This window comes from Bufo gargarizans, chromosome 1 (assembly GCF_014858855.1).
Source record: "Bufo gargarizans isolate SCDJY-AF-19 chromosome 1, ASM1485885v1, whole genome shotgun sequence".
Lineage (NCBI taxonomy): Eukaryota > Metazoa > Chordata > Amphibia > Anura > Bufonidae > Bufo > Bufo gargarizans.
Window position 1 is genome coordinate 289038742 of NC_058080.1, and position 19303 is coordinate 289058044.

Here is a 19303-nt window from a genome sequence, read left to right on the forward strand (position 1 = left end):
CATGCTATTCCATCCGGTTTGCGTTTAGTTGGACCATCATTTATTTTTAAACAAGACAATGACCCCAAACACACCTCCAGGCTGTGTAAGGGCTATTTGACCATGAAGGAGAGTGATGGGGTGCTGCGCCAGATGACCTGGCCTCCACAGTCACCGGACCTGAACCCAATCGAGATGGTTTGGGATGAGCTGGACCGCAGAGTGAAGGCAAAAGGGCCAACAAGTGCTAAGCTTCTCTGGGAACTCCTTCAAGACTGTTGGAAGACCATTTCAGGTGACTAACTCTTGAACCTCATCAAGAGAATGCCAAGAGTGTGCAAAGCAGTAATCAAAGCAAAAGGTGGCTACTTTGAAGAACCTAGAATATGACATATTTTCAGTTGTTTCACACTTTTTTGTTATGTATATAATTCCACATGTGTTAATTCATAGTTTTGATGCCTTCAGTGTGAATCTACAATTTTCATAGTCATGAAAATAAAGAAAACTCTTTGAATGAGAAGGTGTGTCCATACTTTTGGTCTGTACTGTATATATACACTGATCTAAAGAATTATTAGGAACACCATACTATTACGGTGTTGGACCCCCTTTTGCTTTCAGAACTGCCTTAATTCTACGTGGCATTGATTTAACAAGGTGCTGATAGCATTCTTTAGAAATGTTGGCCCATATTGATAGGATAGCATCTTGCAGTTGATGGAGATTTGAGGGTTGCACATCCAGGGCACGAAGCTCCCGTTCCACCACATCCCAAAGATGCTCTATTGGGTTGAGATCTGGTGACTGTGGGGGCCATTTTAGTACAGTGAACTCATTGTCATGTTCAGGAAACCAATTTGAAATGATTCAAGCTTTGTGACATGGTGCATTATCCTGCTGGAAGTAGCCATCAGAGGATGGGTACATGGTGGTCATGAAGGGATGGACATGGTCAGAAACAATGCTCAGGTAGCCCGTGGCATTTAAACGATGGCCAATTGGCACTAAGGGGCCTAAAGTGTGCCCAGAAAACATTCCCCACACCATTACACCACCACCACCAGCCTGCACAGTGGTAACAAGGCATGATGGATACATGTTCTCATTCTGTTTACGCCAAATTCAGACTCTACCATTTGAATGTCTCAACAGAAATCAAGACTCATCAGACCAGGCAACATTTTTCCAGTCTTCAACGGTCCAATTTTGGTGAGCCCGTGCAAATTGTAGCCTCTTTTTCCTATTTGTAGTGGAGATGAGTGGTACCCGGTGGGGTCTTCTGCTGTTGTAGCCCACCTTTCTTTCCCATTCTGACATTCAGCTTGGAGTTCAGGAGATTGTCTTGACCAGGACCACAACCCTACATGCATTGAAGCAACTGCCATCTGATTGGTTGACTAGATAATCGCATTAATGAGAAATAGAACAGGTGTTCCTAATAATTCTTTAGGTGAGTGTATATACAGTGCTGCCCATAATTATTCATACCCCTGGCAAATTTTGACTTAAAGTTACTTTTATTCAACCAGCAAGTAATTTATTGATGGGAAATGACATATGTGTCTCCCAAAAGATAATAAGATGATGTACAAGAGGTATTATTGTGGAAAATAAACATTTCTCAGCTTTTTTTTTACATTTGAGCAAAAAGTGTCCAGTGCAAAATTATTCATACCCTTCTCAATAATCAATAGAAAAGCCTTTATTGGCTATTACAGCAATCAAACGCTTCCTATAATTGCAGTACAGCTTTTTGCATGTCTCCACAGGTATTTTTACCCATTCATCTTTAGTATTGAGCTCCAAATCTTTCAGGTTGGAGGGTCTTCTTCACCCTGATCTTTAGCTCCCTCCACAGATTCTCAATTGGATTCAGGTCTGGACTCTGTCTGGGCCACTCCAAAACGTTAATGTTGTTGTCTGCTAACCATTTCTTCACCACTTTTGCTGTGTGTTTTGGGTCATTGTCATGCTGAAATGTCCACTGGTGCCCAAGACCAAGTTTCTCTGCAGACTGCCTGATGTCGTTGAGAATCCTCATGTATTGCTCTTTTTTCATGGTGCAGTTTACTGTGATTAGGTTCCCTGGTCCATTGGCTGAAAAACACCCCCCAAAGCATTAGGTTCCCACTGTAGTGTCCCACTAGGTAAATGTGGGCACTACACAAGGGTCAATTGGGCCACGTTGTTCTCCAACTCCTGTGGAACAGTGGCAGTGTATTTAACAGTCCATATTAATGTATTCTTATATGCTTTTATGTGTATTTTTCCCTGTGATGTGTGTAGCAGGCCTATTAGGGTGTAGTTCCTCCTCCTAGACATTAGAGGGAGATAGGGAGCCCCTAGTATATATAGTTAGGCCCAGACAGGGAGGGGTCAGTCTGTGTAGTCAGGAGTCTGTGTGGAGACAGAAGTGAGAGTGCACCTTAGCCAGAGTGAAGCTGAGGGCCACCTCCTGACATGCAGCTAGACAGCCCAGGCTTCTAGTTGCCACCAGGAGGCTAGTGGATTCAGTTCCAGCCTGCCTGAGGTTATTGAGCCAGAGTTAGCTCAGAAGATTGTCACCAGGAGAAGAGTTTACCTCTTGAGAAACCTGCAGTTCCCACAAAGCAAAGTGCAGAGCAGAAGAGTAACCAGCCAACCTGAGGTCTGAAGGGCAGAAGGATTTTACCTAAAGCAAGGATATATACCTGAGGAAGTTTTCTACCAAGGATAAAGCCAGCATTAGGGCATATGGGCCTTGGGATTGAGACAGCCAGGAGTTCTGAGGAATAGTGCACAGTATTTCTGAGGAAATGTAAGTGTTTTTACCCTTTGTGTATCTTGCAAAGAACATTGTACCTGCCATTGATGTAAAAGCCTGCTTATAATTGCTGCTGCCATGTGGAACTGAACCTAGACTGTACAAAGTTAACTGTTTCCAGTAAAAGGAAGTTTGGTTCACCACAACATCGTGTTCCTCACTTATTACTACTATAAATCGGTGTGCCACCGTTACAGGCACTGGCGTCACAAACCTTAAAGGGATCTTGCCACCGGCACATTAAACACCTGCAACATCCAGGGCACCTCATCTACCATCAGGCCTGGTCCTTATACACAGAGAGTGCCCCAGAGGTCCCTGGTGCCAGCCTCTCCATCACTGCTGTACGCCTGCCCAGGGTCTCCCATAAACTAAGAGCAACCCTCGTTTGCCTATTAACCGTGACCTCACCATCGCAATACCCTGCAGTGCTGTGTACTGCACCACCACCATGTTTGACAGTGGGGATGGTGTTCTTTGGGTTGAAGGCTTCTCCTTTTTTACACCAAATGAAGGAAACATCATTGTGACAAAACAATAAAATTTTTGTTTCATCTGACCATAACACAGAAGACCAGAAGCCTTCTTCTTTGTCCAGATGAGCTTTTGCAAAGGCCGGGCAAGCTTTTGTGTGCCTTATCTTGAGAAGTGGAACCCAGCAGTGTGCAGTGTCCGTTGGATTGTCTGCCTTGAGACATTGCCACCAGCAGAGCCCAGATTCACCAGGATGGCCTTGGTGGTGATCCTTGGATTCTTTTTCACCTCTCTAACTATCCTCCTGGCCAGCACAGGTGTCACTTTTGGCTTCCGACCTCGTCCTCTGGAACATCTTGTATTTTTTGCTCAAATGTAAATAAAAGCTGAGAATTCTTAAAAAAAAAAATAATTCCCCACAATAATGCCTCTTGTACATCGTCTTTCCGCATCAGTATGTCTGTTCCGTAGCCCTGCAAAAATAATAGAACATGTCCTATTCTTGTCCGTTTTTGGCATTGTTACAATGGATCCGCAAAAAAAAAAAAAGGATGACATCCGTTTTTTTTTGGGTGGATGCACAATTTGCAGACCGCAAAACACATACGGTTGTGTGCATGTAACCTAACTGTGAAGGAACAGTTTTTTTTTTGCGCTTACCTAAAGTTATTTTCAGCCATATTATTGTTTCAGCAGTACAGCTAGATGCATTTCTCTCAAAAGCAGTGAGCATATCCCTTCTGTTGCATCTGCCAGTACTGTATTGCTGTGACCTCACTTCCCTTACTCCCCACTATATTTGCTTTCTTCTACGGTGCTCAGAAAGCTGATAAGGAGGGACAAATCACTCTTATAGATGTATAGAAGCATTTGTTTATCGGCTCGGAATCTCAGCTAGCTCTAACCCTTCCCATTTCCTGTGAGCCGTCTTTTAAGTCTCTGTTACTAGGGATGGATCTTGCCTGACAATAGTTACTAAACTTCAAGTTAGGAGGAAGTGAGACCCCTAGTGGCCACAACTTTACAGCTTTTTTCAGAATGAGGCAGGCATAAATATTTAATAAAGTGATTTAGAAATTTGGCACTCTATTAAATGAAATGAAATTGTGTGAAAGTACAGTGGCTCTTTAGGTTCTACTAGGTTTGCACAATAATAACTCTTTAAATTAGGAAAAAAATAAAAAGTTTTTCCATTGCGGCATGCCAAGGCCTACATTGCATTTGCAAAATCATCAAAACCTTTTTTCACATTTTTTTATGTTGCGGCCTTGTGACAATTTAAAAAAAAAAAAAAAAAAAACGTTTTCCCCCATCATTCTGCACTTAATGCCCATACTGTAATGTTTAAAATCTTTGCTAATTTATTGAAAAGAAAAAAATGTAAATCTTGCATTGAGATAAGCATTCAGACCCTTTACTCAGCACTTAGTAGAAGCACCTTTGGCAGTGATTACAGCCTCCAGTCTTCTTGGATATGATGCCACAAGGTTTGCACACCTGGATTTTCTACCATTCTTCTCTGCCGTGGGGGGGGATTTTGGATCAGGGTTTCATTAAGAATATCTCTGTATTTTGCTTCACTTAACCCTGACCAGTCTCTCTGTCTGAGCCACTGAAAAACACCCCCACAGCATGATGCTACTACTACCATGCTTCACTCTAGGGATGGTATCGAGCAGGGGATGAGCATTACCTAGTTTCCTCCACAAATGATGCTTAGAATTGAGGTCAAAAAGTTCACTCTTGGCTCTTACAGCCTGAGATTCTTCTAGGTGCTCCCCCCCCCCCCCGACTCTCATTAACTTCTCGTTATGCAGAATAATGAAGAAAAAGTTTTTTTTATTTATTTTAATGTGAAGAAGTGAAAGGATCTAAAGAATTTCCAAATTCATTTACCTTCTTATATTTGTCTCCCAATGTATATGTTATACATAAAACAAAAATGTGACGTGAACAGCCCCTTATACTGTTGCACTTGACCCCTGTCTACAAAAATTGGTAGAGCCATATTTGCCAGTTAGGAGATGCCATTCTACATGAGTGAGATTGCAGCACACAATTTTTATGGCCACAGACATTTTGTAAATACCACCCCATTTATATGCAGAGGTGCCACCCTGTCGGATGCTGGGGCTGAGTCTTCTGTACCCAGGAGATTTCCCAGCTCTTCAGTGTGTCCGGGATGTCTCCTATATTATTGGAAGCGTTGGCATTTATGGTCATAGCCAGCAAATGAGTCTGTCTGTAGTTTAATGCATGCCTCCCAACCATCCCAGATCCATTGGGACAGTCCTGAATTTCAGTGCTCCTGGGACGGCTGCCACATGTCACGATTTCAACAGTATCTGCATCCTCAGGACATACATAGAGTTGAATATAATGGTAAGGAAATTCCCCTACTAGAGGTGTTTTGGTGCAGATAAGTATAATACCGTAACTATAGGTGAATATTTAAATTGGAGGTAACAAGGCATCACTGTATATGGGGAGCACTTATGGGGGCTTCTTACTAGGTTGAGGGGCACTTAAAGGGGTATTCCCATCTTGCTACTTCATCCTCAATTGCTGCCAGCTAGCTGTTCCCTTCCTGGTTTCCTGCTGCTAAGGCTGGCCGGGCTTATGACAGTCCTTGCGTGCTCGTTCATGTGAAGAGTATGACTCATCAGTCTGGCAGCCTGCAGTGTGTGTGTGAGGCCCCTCCCCCCTGCTGGGGAATCATCGGAGAGCCATGTGAAGTGAGCTCAGTGTACAGTAACACGTGGCTCTTCTGCACAGTTTTACACACAAAATCTCTGTCTGATCTTTTACAAACCCATTCTGTGCATAAAAAACTATAATTCTATATTATACATTAGCACAAAAGCTTGACCAACCCCCACCCACCAGCACTGATGCAGATATTTTTCCAGTACAGCTGTACTCCAGTTGTGTATAAACCTTACACTATGTATCTTTATAGATGCATATACAGCTCAGCTACATGTGTCTTCTCCAGTCCCCTAACATCACTTTGGCTGAATGGCTTCCTATACAGCCCTGCTACATCTTTATTCTACTCCCCCACTAGCACTGTGTCTGAAAAGCTTCATATACAGCTGTGCTACATCTGTCTGTTTATCTCTTCAACCAGCACTGTGTCGGAACAGCCGCATATTCAGCTCTGCTACATCTGTTTCTCTCTTCCACCAGCATTGATGCTGACCCACCACATATACAGCTCTGCTACATCTGTCTATTCCCTTCCCCATTAGAACTATGGCTGAACAGCAGCATATTCAGCTCTGCTACATCCATCAGCCCCCCCATATGCCTCCAACAGCCCCCCATATGCCTCCATCAGGCCCCCCCATGCGCCTCCATCAGGCCCCCCCATGCGCCTCCATCAGGCCCCCCATGCACCTCCATCAGGCCCCCCATGCGCCTCCATCAGGCCCCCCATGCGCCTCCATCAGCCACCCCAGCGCCTCCATCAGCCACCCCAGCGCCTCTATAAGCAATCCGAGTGCATATGGAAGCCGGCACTTACCGAACTTTTCTTCTCCCGGTCACGTCCGCTCTCCTACGCGCTACGATACTCTCTCCCCAGCTCTTTATCAGAAGCGGCGTGAAGAACTGCGCATGCGCGGCAGGCATAGATGCGGCTGAGGAGCGGGTCGTATTGATGGGAAACAAAAGGTAAACTAAGGAAATTATGAATGGAATTATTTCAACAAGGGTGCATTTTTGGTAATAAAATCAAATTAGAAAAATGATGGAGGGCATTAGTTTTATCAAATTAATTATGGGATGGGAATACCGCTTTAAGGGGGCATCACTCTGTATGATGGCACTTAATAGGACAGCACTCTGTATTAAGACACTTAAAGGGAACCTGTCACTGGGATTTTGTGTATAGGGCTGAGGACATGGGTTGCTAGATGTCCGCTAGCACATCCGCAATACCCAGTCCCCATAGCTCTGTGTGCTTTTATTGTTTAAAAAAAACTGATTTGATACATATGCAAATTAACATAAAAGAGTCATATCTTACTTGTGTGACCAGAGAAGAGTCATATATTCAAGCTATGACTCATCTCAGGTTAATTTGCATATGTATCAAATCGCATTTTATACACAATAAAAGCACATAGAGCTATGGGGACTGGGTATTGCGGATGTGCTAGCGGCCATCTAGCAGCCCATGTCCTCAGCTCTATACCCAAAATCCAGGTGACAGGTTCCCTTTAAAGGGGGCATTCTATTGTGTGGGGGCCTCACTCAGTATTATGGCACTAAAAGGGATTTTCCAGGAGTTTTATAGTGATGAACTATCCTCTGTATAGGTTAGCAGTATCTGATCGGTAGGGGTCCAACACCCTGGACAATCAGCTGTTTGAGAAGGCATTGGTGCTCACAGTAGTGCATGGCCTTGTCCAGCTTTTCCTAGGTCAGATGACGACACGTTCATCAGTCACGTGGCCTAGGCACAGCTCAGCCCTATTGAAATGAATGCAGCCGAGTTGCGATACCAAGCACAGCCGCTATACAATATACGGTGCTGCGCTTAGTTTGCTGAGTGAAGGACGCGAGCACCAGTGCCTTCTCAAACAGTTGATCAGCAGGGGTCCCGGGTTTCGGACCCTCACTTATCAGATACTGATGACCTAGGGTAGGTAACCAGTATAAAATTCCTGGAAACCCCTTTAAGGGAGCATTATACTATGTGAGAAGGCATAAACAGAACATCATACTATGTTGAGGGCACTAAAGGGACATTATACTGTGTGGGGACATCAGAGCCACTAAGAGTGCATAACTACTGCGGGGGAGGGGGATAAGAGGGTACTCTTACTATGTGTGGGGATACAAATGGGACTGGGAGGGGATTGTTGTGTATAGACAGGCACTGGGCGTCACATAGAGACACAGTTTAGTGTAAAAAAAAAAATGATGCAACTCATGTAACAAATGCTAAAAACACCGCAACTTTATTCCCCAAAAGTAACATGTGACCAGCACTGATGTCTGTACCCTCATCTTATACCTCCAATATATCACAGTGTAAGGGAGTGTGGAAGCTCTCAGGGCAGGGAACTGTCCAGAGGCCATAATGTTCTCTATGAACAGAATAGAGACGCAGCAGACTGAGAAAGCTTGCTGTGACGTAATCCCGCGCCGACGGCAACTACAGCTGTGACGTCACAAACGCGCGACACGGCTTACCTTGTTTCCTTGTAAAACTTTATTGAAAGACCAAGAACAATCACAATGTGAACTGTGAGCGACATAACCGGCGTGTGTGGGAACTGATGACTGAGAGGTTGCCCGGTGACTGGCCACGACCGAGTGCGATAGTTCGCTGCGAGTTTCTCGTCACCTGCCGTGAAGATGTGAGTGACATCCACCTTCCTGCAATGTTTGGCAGCGTCCATAGGGAGCGGAGGGCACAGCTGGTGACTGATCCACTGTGAGCCCTCCTGTTACCAGGGTAGACTGCAGTGTCACCGTCGGCTATGAGTTTAGTGGTGTGTTCACACTGGTACTTCACTAGAGGCTGGTGGCCACACAGTCAGGAAGCCCAAACCAGGTGTGGATCAGAACAGGAGAGAAAGTATTAAAGGGGTTGTTCACCTCCAGGGAGCGTCTCTTTTCTGCAGACCACCCCCAGCGTGGCTGGACTTGTGGTGGAAATCATCCTTACCTGCTCCCTGCCACTGGTCTCTGGTTTTCCCACTTCAACATTTTATTGTCACGTGGCTGCTGTGACGATGATGTGTCACCCTCGCGTCAGATGACCCAGTGACATGGATCCATGTTGACGAGGGGAGACCCGAGAGCTTCTGCGCTCGAGGAGAACCCAGCAGTAGAGATCAGGTAAGTATTATTCCCACTATGCGTTCCGCTACACTGGGGGGGGGGGGTCTGCTGTAAAGGTCCCCAGAGGTGAGCAACCCCCTTTAAGGATGCCTTCTGCAATGGAAATTCAGTTCCAGTCACCTGAATGAGGCTTGCAGAAATCCATCTGCTTGCTGCCAAAACAACCCCAACTTCATGAATGGAACGGATTTTCAGTTGCAGAAAAATTTCTGTAACAAAATCCATGGCATGTGAAGGGACCCCTATGAAATTCTCCCCTAAGAAATAGCCGAGCCAGCGCTTCGCTGTTTTCGGCAGCCCCATAGAAATGAATGGAGGGCGGCTGCACGTGCACAGTGCAGCCTCCACCACTTTCGGGGCTCTGTAGGTGGGACCCTCACCTATCAGACAATGGGGATCATATGCCTCCATTGTCTCCAATGAGAAAACCACTTTAATACTCATATACCCACACGGTTTTAGGCCTCATGCACACGAACATATGTTTGGTCCGCATGAGATCTGATTTTTTTTGCAGATTGGATGTGGCCCTATTAAAGGGGTTCTCCGGGAATTAAGAAAGTGAAAATGCTTAAATATTACTTCATAATAAATATATTTCCAAATACCATTCATTAATTATAATTGCTTGTTTTCTCGGGGGAGCAATCATCAGGGGAAACAAAATGGCTGCTGTCCTACCAGTACACACAGAACCTGTCCTAATCACACAGGAGGACTATTTACTTCACAATGAGGTAAAGAGCTGCCTCATCTTCCCCTCTGCTCTGTGGGAATGGACATGAGAGGAGGGTGAGGTGTGGCTAATGAGCAGCAGCACTTGTTTACAGTCTCCATTACCACAGTCTGTCCTGTCCGTCCTCTCTGTACTTCATGTCTCCTCCTCCATTAGCCAGACCTCACCCTCCTCTCACGTCTCCTCATCATCTCTATTCTCACAGAGCAGAGAGGAGGATGAGGCAGCTCTTCAGCTCAGTGTTGTGAAGTAACTTGTCCTGTTGTGTATTTAGGACAGGTTCTGTGTATACTGATAGGACGGCGGCCATTTTATTTCTCCTAGTGATTGTCTCGTTTTGTCTACAGAGCATTCTAAGGGCTCTTTCACACTTGCGTATTTCTTTTCCGGCATAGAGTTCCGTCGTCGGGGCTCTATGCCGGAAAAATCCTGATCAGGATTATCCCCATGCATTCTGAATGGAGAGAAATCCGTTCAGGATGTCTTCAGTTCCGGAACGGAACGTTTTTTGGCCGGAGAAAATACCGCAGCATGCTGCGCTTTTTGCTCCGGCCAAAAATCCTGAACACTTGCCGCAAGCTAATTGAAAGGCATTAATCCGGATCCGGCCTTAAGTTTCGTCGCATTACCGGATCCGACGTTTAGCTTTTTCTGAATGGTTACCATGGCTGCTGGGACGCTAAAGTCCTGGCAGCCATGGTAAAGTGTAGTGGGGAGCGGGGGAGCGGGGGAGCAGTATACTTACCATCCGTGCGGCTCCCGGGGCGCTTCAGAGGGACGTCAAGGCGCCCCACGCGCGTGGATGACGTGATCGCATGGATCACGTCATCCATGCGCATGGGGTGCTCTGACGTCATTCTGGAGCGCCCTGGGAGCCGCACCGGCGGTAAGTATACTGCTCCCCCGCTACCCACTACTACTATGGCAACCAGGACTTTAATAGCGTCCTGGCTGCCATAGTAACGCTGAATGCATTTTGAAGACTGATCAGTCTTCAAATGCTTTCAGTTCACTTGCGGTGTTACAGATCCGGCGGGCACTTCCGGCAACGGAAGTGCACGCCGGATCCTATTAACGCAAGTGTGAAAGAGGCCTAAGTAATGAAAGGTATTTTGGAATATATTTATAATAAAGTAATATTTAAGTATTTTCATTTTCTTAATTATTGGAGAACCTTTAATTTCAATGGGGATGTAAAAGATGCAGACACCGTGTGCTGTCCCCATCTGTAAGGATCCATTCACACGTCCACAACGTGTTTTGCGGATCCGCAAAACACGGACAGAGGTAATGTGTGGTCTGCAAAATGCGGAATGCACATCGCCGGCACTATAGAATATACCTATTCTTGTCCGCAATTGCTAATTTTTCGGGTTTAACATGCAAAAGCCGGATCTGGTTTGACGGATCACACAGCGTTAATGCAAGTCAATGGGAAAAAGGCCGCATCCGGCGTTGAGTCCAAGTGTTCCGGATTTTTGGCCTGAGGTAAAAAGGCAACATGCTACGGTTTTCTGAAAAGCCTGATCAGTCAAAAAGACTGAACTGAAGACATTCTGTTGCATCCTGAACGGATTTCTCTCCATTCAGAATGCATGGGGATAATCCTGATCATTAAGCCCCTAGGACAGAACTCTGCACCGGAAAAGAGAAATCTAGTGTAAAAGTACCCTTAGGCTGTATCACGGCCTCATCTTTGATGCCTAGCAAGCGATGTTCATGTCTGAGTGTAGAATAAACAGCACATGGACTGAATTCTGACTTATTATAGTCAGTGGACCAGTTCACATATCCGCTTTTTTTTCCATTGACCATCGATCTGTGCAGTTAAGATTTCAGAATGCGCTACTTTGGACTGAATCGCGTGCTAGACCTGCACATTCAAGTGTATGGCGCCGTGAAAAAATATACAGCACACAAATGCCATCTGTGTCCATATTTCACCGACAGTTGATAGAAGCCGCTGAAAAGTGAAAGCAGCTTATTTTTTTTGTAAGCGAAACTCTGTCAGAGGCGCGGATGGGAAATCATGCATTTTTAGCTAATGGGACACAGAGGAGTCTTACAGTGATCGTCTGAAGACCTGTGTCTTGTGATGAGTCTATCACAAGACCAGCACAGAGCTTTACCCTGGGTTCACACCTGAGCGTTCTGAAAGGAGCGCTCTGTATGCGCGATTGTACCGGCGTTTACAATCGCGCATACAGAGACAAGCGAACGCCCATTGTCGCGCGTTCCTGAAACTCTATGTACGGGAACGCGCGACAAAACGCCCCAAAGAAGCTCAAGAACTTTTTTGAGTGTAGGGCGTTTTTCAGCGCGTTCAAACGCGCTGTAAAACGCTCAGGTGTGAACCCAGTGTAAGAGCACCTTCACATAAGACAGATTTTGTGGCAGAAAATTTCCATTCATCGGCATGGGGTGGTTTTGGCGGGAAGCACATGGATTTCTGCAAGCCCTGTTCAGATAGATGGAATTGATAAATGCATACAGATGATCCATGTGCTTTCCGCATCCGTTCCGCAAACAGAAAGAACATGCCCTATACTTGTCCGCAAAGTGCAGACATTGGATCCATTAAAGCCGATGCTGATGGCTGTTTTCTTGGATTTCCTAACACAGGACTGCAGAATAACAGGCCCCGTGGTTTATCACTTCATCACCTGTTGTGAGCTGCTCAGCGGGGTAAACTATGGGGAAACTGTACAGTAAGCTGCTTGACCCATCCAGCCAGTACGTCTAGTATGTCATAGTAAATCAATTTTCAGACATGTTGAAGGGAATCTATCAGCAGTTTTGACCATACTAAACTGTTGACAGCACTAGGTGGGAGCTGGGAAGAGCAGTGCAAACATACCTTTTTATTTTTATTTTTTATCAGGAGTAGTGTGAATGTGATATTTTTTTTCTGCCAGAATTTGCCCCAGCAAGTGCCCTGAAGGTGGTGCTTCACTGTGAAGGGAGACATAGTATATTATGATAAAACTGAAAATGTGGATAAAATGATTTTTTAATAATTATGATGTTTCTATTCTCTACAGTATTGATTGTCCTTTATACTACGTATATTACTTTGGGGCTATCTTTTTATAAGCAGCATGGATCCTGCACTTTTGAGAGATCGAGAGCTCTTCAAGAGGAGAGCTTTGAGCAATCCTACAGTAGAAAAACGCTCATCTGCTTCATCAGAGTCTTCGAAGAAGAAGAAAGCAAAGTTTGATTTAAGTGGGACCTCAAGTTCCAAACAGGGCTCAGGTTGGTGGATCTGAAAATCTTTGGTTGCGATTACATGTAGATTTATGTTTTGCTTTTTCATGTGCTGACAGCCTGACGCTTACCTCTATATCACTCTAGCTGTGGTGAAACTGTGACTCCCAGCCCTCAGAAGGAAGGAAGTGAATGGAGCATGCCGGGAGTAGTAGTTTCACAACAGCTGGAGTGCCAGAGATTGCTGATCCCTGCCCTATATAAAACGTGTCCCTAATAATGATGTCATCACTGCAGGCAGTGATTGGCTGCCATGGTCACATGACATACATCTATATGCCAAGAATGTGTGATGGCAATAGGAAGCAGCAGGGCATCCATTTTTTATTTTTTTTTTATATATCCATTCCTGTCCTATACTATGATTAAAGGGAATCTGTCACCTATTTTGAGCCTATAAAACAGTTAACATAGCAATGTGCAATAAAGTACTTTCATTCCTGCATGTGTCCTCTTTCTTTTATTCAACTTTTCATTCAGATGAAAAAGCGATTTTTCTGATATGCAAATTAAGTCTCAAGGTGCCCAGAGGGGCGTTATTACTCTGCTCTAGTGCCCAGTAACGCCCCCCTGCAGTGCCCAGCCCGCCTTTCTTCCAAGCCCAGCATGCCTCCTAAGAAATAAATGGAAGAAAGGTGGGCTGGGCACTGCAGGAGGGCGTTACTGGGCACTAGAGCAGAGTAATAACGCCCCTCTGGGCACCTTGAGACTTAATTTGCATATCAGAAAAATCGCTTTTTCATCTGAATGAAAAGTTGAATAAAAGAAAGAGGACACATGCAGGAATGAAAGTACTTTATTGCACATTGCTATGTTAACTGTTTTATAGGCTCAAAATAGGTGACAGATTCCCTTGGCACAGTGACTGGAGTCAGGAAGGGGGTGACTTCCTAATATAGACCTTACGTCTGTGTAGACATTGCAGGGTCCAGGCTTGTAGTTGTGCAAGAAGTGCTGGTATTTGGTGAAATTTGCTGAGAATCTGTGGTAGTCAAACCCCTGTATGTAGAGGGGTTTTGTTCAAAGGCCATATTAAAACAAATTGTGGATGGCACTGTTATGGGGGATCTGTGGATGGAACTGTTATGGGGGATCTGTGGATGGCACTGTTTCCAAGACTTTGTAAAGCTTGGCAGGGAGCGGTATACAATAAAGAAAAAAACGTTGAGGTGCAGCCACATATTCACGTTTTTTTAATGCACTTTTTGAAGCCAAAATCAGAAGTAGATCAGAAAAGTAGAGTAAGGGTCCATTCACACGTCCGCAAATGGGTCCGCATCCGTTCCGCAATTTTGCGGAATGGGTGCGGACCTATTTATTTTCTATGGGGACTGAATGGATGCGGACAGCACACAGTGTGCTGTCCGCATCCGCATTTGCGGAACGCGGCCCTGCTCTTCGTGTTCGCAGCTCCGCAAAAGATAGACCATGTCCTATTCTTGTCCGCAGCTGCGGAAAAAAATAGGCATTTCTATAGGGGTTCCGGGTGGGTGTGTTGCAGATCCGCAATTTGCGAGTCCGCAACACACCACAGACGTGTGAATGGAGCCTTAGTATAAAAATGGCAGATATTACATCTTTTTAACCTTTTTCCTTGCCCAGGACATATATCTCAAATGTCCTTGAAGGGTGGTACTTCAGTAGCCAAGAATGTATCTCGTACGTCCTTGCTACTCATGGCTGGATCTCAGACTGTTTAACCTTTAGAAAAGGGTCCCCGTGAGAGCTGCGTATAACCTGTAGCTTTCACTCCCCACCTGATTTTTAAAGACTGTAGGTCTGGATGAGGAAGGGCACTGTGCTATTGGCCTTGTTTCTAAGCTTAAGTTGTCAAATCTAAAACAAGACTTGGCTCACATCTCTAGCTGCTACACAGCCTGAGATATTCCAAGCTAAAGCATCCCTCAGTCCCTGGAGGAAGAGACTGGAGGACATGGGGGACGTGCTGACAGGCTGCAGAGAGAAGAGACCTAGATCCTCTCTCACTGTCTAACATTACATGTCCCCATGGGGAGGGTAACTTGGACTTCTGTGCATGTTATCAGCCCCCTTCCGCCATCAAGTTAGAGACCATCTCTGATTGTCATGTTTTTTTTCTTTTTCTTTCCAGAAACTAGTGAGAATATGAACTAGGGCTGCAGCTAACGATTATTTGAATAATCGATTAGTTGTCGATAATTTCATTGATTAATCGGGAACAAACACCAAAATGACAAAAAAAAGGGGGTTATATGCTTTTACTTGAAAAATTTTGTTCAAAGGCCATATTAAATGGCAATGTTATGAGGGGGGATCTGTGGATGGTGGCACTGTTATGAGGGGGGGGATCTGTGAATGGCACTGTTATGGGGAGGGGGATCTGTGGATGGCACTGTTATGGGGAGGGGGATCTGTGGATGGCACTGTTATGGGGAGGGGGATCTGTGGATGGCACTGTTATGGGGAGGGGGGTCTGTGGATGGCACTGTTATGGGGAGGGGGATCTGTGGATGGCACTGTTATGGGGAGGGGGATCTGTGGATGGCACTGTTATGGGGAGGGGGATCTGTGGATGGCACTGTTATGGGGAGGGGGATCTGTGGATGGCACTGTTATGGGGAGGGGGATCTGTGGATGGCACTGTTATGGGGAGGGGGACATGTGGATGGCACTGAATAGCATCTTATGCTATATGTGTCATCCACAGATCTCCCCCCATAACAGTGCCATCCACAGATCCTTCTCCCCATAACAGTGCCATCCACAGATCCTTCTCCCCATAACAGTGCCATCCACAGATCCTTCTCCCCATAACAGTGCCATCCACAGATCCTTCTCCCCATAACAGTGCCATCCACAGATCCTTCTCCCCATAACAGTGCCATCCACAGATCCTTCTCCCCATAACAGTGCCATCCACAGATCCTCCTCCCCATAACAGTGCCATCCACAGATCCTCCTTCCCATAACAGTGCCATCCACAGATCCTCCTCCCCATAACAGTGCCATCCACAGATCCTCCTCCCCATAACAGTGCCATCCACAGATCCTCCTCCCCATAACAGTGCCATCCACAGATCCTCCTCCCCATAACAGTGCCATCCACAGATCCTCCTCCCCATAACAGTGCCATCCACAGATCCTCCTCCCCATAACAGTGCCATCCACAGATCCTCCTCCCCATAACAGTGCCATCCACAGATCCTCCTCCCCATAACAGTGCCATCCACAGATCCCCCTCTCCATAACAGCCCTGGCCCCGCCTCTCACAGCAGTATTCCTTAACCGGCAGTAACTTTTACTTTAAATCACCGCATCTTCTTTTACCTTACAATGAAGCTCCAGTAACAGGCAGAGTGGGCGGCGGCATAACGTCACTTACTCACGTGACGCACCCGCTCCACCTACTTTATGAACGGAGCAGGCGCGTCACGTGAGTAAGTGACGTTAAGGCGCCGCCCGCTCTGCCTATTTCTGGAGCTTCATTGTAAGGTAATAAAGATGCGGTGATTTAAAGTTCAAGGACCAGCAGGCATAGCGCCTGACCGCCGCTCCTGCCCATATAGCAACGAATTGGCCGATTATTTGATAACGGAATTCGTTGACAACGAATCCCGTTATCGAATATTATCAATAACGCTGATTAATCGTTGCAGCCCTAATTTGAACGCTTGCTCTTCTAATCACTCTCTGCACCTAATTAAGCCATTTATTGACGCTGTTACCCGGACATTTACCAGCGCCCGGATCACAGCACCAAATAAGTTCGACTAAACACACTATAAACAACAATAACATTAGCATTTTTCTATCCTGTCAATACCCGATCAATAGAGTAAAATATGCAGACTGATTTCCTTTGCTCCATTGCATGGTACAGTAACAGTGATAATTATCAGCAGAGAGAAATCGAATTCTTTCTGACCGAGAATAGACATTTTCACTTATTGTTATAAATAATTGTTTTCACTTACCATAGTTTCTTAATTGTTTTGTTAAAAAACAGGTGTAATCCGTTTTAGTTTTTTTTTTGTGATAATATTATGGTTGCAAAACCCGGACTTCATCAAAACCAGCGTTATGGAGCTCCAACAAGAGATGAGCGAATCGCAAAAAAATTCGATTTGGGTCCGAATCAAAAGTGCCACAGTGGCCCTGAGGTTTTGAGGTTTTTCTTGGACTCTCCAGCCTCTCACTTTTTTTTTTTATTTTATTTATTTTTCTGTCTCTTTCTCTCCCCCAAATTCTACAGTTTTACAAAATTCCAGACGAATTTTGATTCCTTTTAGAATGAATTCGCTCATCTCTAGCTCTAATTTTTCTGATTAACCACATGAGGTACAGATGTTGTGCACATAGTATGGGGGGAGTCCATATGAACGTGATTTTGGTAAATTCACTATATCATGTTTAGTAATTTATCATGTTTAATTATGATTACAGTTACAATAGGGGGATGGAGCATTATATAGTTTATAATTCCCAATACTTGCTTACAAAAGTTGGTTACTGCATTCTTGCACTTTTTTGCATTTCTGTAGCGCATCCACCATTGAATATGTGTGAACTCCGCACATCTTACAGCTTTTTCTTTTTTGAAGAATAGATTTTATTTGCACGAGAACTCTAAAGTACACATTTTAGTCTCAGTTATGAGTTTTTATCCAGTATTTGCTTATCACTGAAGGTGAATAATTATTGAGATCAGTCATAGGAGTTAAAGACCGGAGGAAAACGCTTCTGTTTTGTCCCCATTCATTGTCAAAGGGGACAAAACTGACCTGAGGGGAAAAGAAGGATGCAGACGGTTATATTATCATGACGGAAACGTTTTTGCTGATCCATGACAGATCCTTCAAAAACACAGATATGAAAGTATCCTAACTCGTATGTGGATGCTGACCATATGTTGCGTGTTTTCAAAGAGTGTAATCCCTGTATTTTAAAGGATGTTGTGTTTTTTTTTTTTTTTCTAGCTTTGGTGATTTTGTGAAGATATATGCATATATCAACTTTTGTGTAATTTATACGAAAAATTACATTTTGACGCTAAGTTGCATGAAGGAGTCTGTGTGTGTGTATATAAAGTGCTGAGTGACATTTTGACAATGTGACAGGCGCAGAAAATATATGGGTTTGCGGGATTTATTTATTTTAAATTAGCAAATTGGGTTTTATTTGTACATTTCAAAACTGCGAAAATTGTCCTGGCTACCAGAGGTGCAAAATGTTTACGCAGTGAAAGTGTCAATCCACTTTTGCTTTTGGCTTCAAAAACTGCATACATTAAAACCTGAAGGAGGTGCCGTGCCCTCACTTTTTTTTAAATGTCATTCTACTCCTGCTGGGCTTGCAGGGGGTCTCCTACCGTTCATGTTAACATTGCAGCCAATCAGTGGCCTCAGCAGTCAGTGGTTTACTGCAGCGGTCATGCGAGCACAAAACATTTGCAGGACCAGCAGGGATTGGAGCAGTGGGAACTGGTATTATGTGACATATAAAAGGTGAGTAAGAATTTATTTTATACCACCCTCTGCTCTCTGTCAATAAAAATCTGAAAACACCTTAAAGGGGTTGTCGGGGTTCAGAACTTAACCCGGACATATCTCCATTTTCACCCAGGCAGCCCCCCTGACTTGAGCATCGGAGCAGTTCATGCTCCGATGCTCTCCTTTGTTCTGTGCTAAATCGCGCAGGGGAAAGGCATTTTTAGGAGTTCCGGTGACGTACCAGGGCTCTCCATGGGGCTGCCAGGAAGCCCAGTGATGACACTGATGGGCGGGTTTTAGTGCCACCCTAGCCAGTAAAACGGCTAGAGCAGTGCTAAAGCATGCCCATCTGAGCCGTTGATGTCAGCGAACACTGCCTAGCCGTGTGTTGTTGTAAACAAAAGAGCCCTTGCCTTGCGCGATCCTGCGCAGGGCAAGGGAGAGCATCGGAGCATGAGATGCTTCGATGCTAACATCAGTGGGGCTGCCTGGGTGAAAATAAGGGTATGTCCGGGTTCAGCTCTGAAAAATTTGACACAGGCAATCACTTGCAATGGCTGAAAGCTGTCTTCCAGAAATTTGAGCCATGTGGTTGGTAGAAACTACAAGTGTAGGACATTATCAGTGAGCCAGTCAGTTTTATTTTTTTGGGGTTGTAGACTGACTTTGTGATTGTTTGGTCAGTTATGTTGGTGGTGAGGTTGTTAATACGAATAA

General features: G+C 44.9%; 1 protein-coding gene across 2 annotated transcripts in view; it reads left to right on the forward strand.

Moving 5' to 3' along the window:
- The first annotated feature begins 8463 nt into the window (after positions 1–8463).
- Positions 8464–19303, forward strand: part of GTF2E2 (general transcription factor IIE subunit 2) — an 86883-nt gene continuing 76043 nt past the window's right edge. Inside the window, exons 1-2 of one of the 2 annotated variants that reach the window (XM_044278621.1) lie at positions 8464–8628; positions 12893–13106. In XM_044278621.1, the coding sequence (XP_044134556.1) occupies positions 12950–13106 (157 nt within the window). In that variant the 5' untranslated portion in view covers positions 8464–8628; positions 12893–12949. The remainder of the gene's footprint in view (positions 8629–12892; positions 13107–19303) is intronic. The other variant, XM_044278612.1, reaches the window with a different exon arrangement.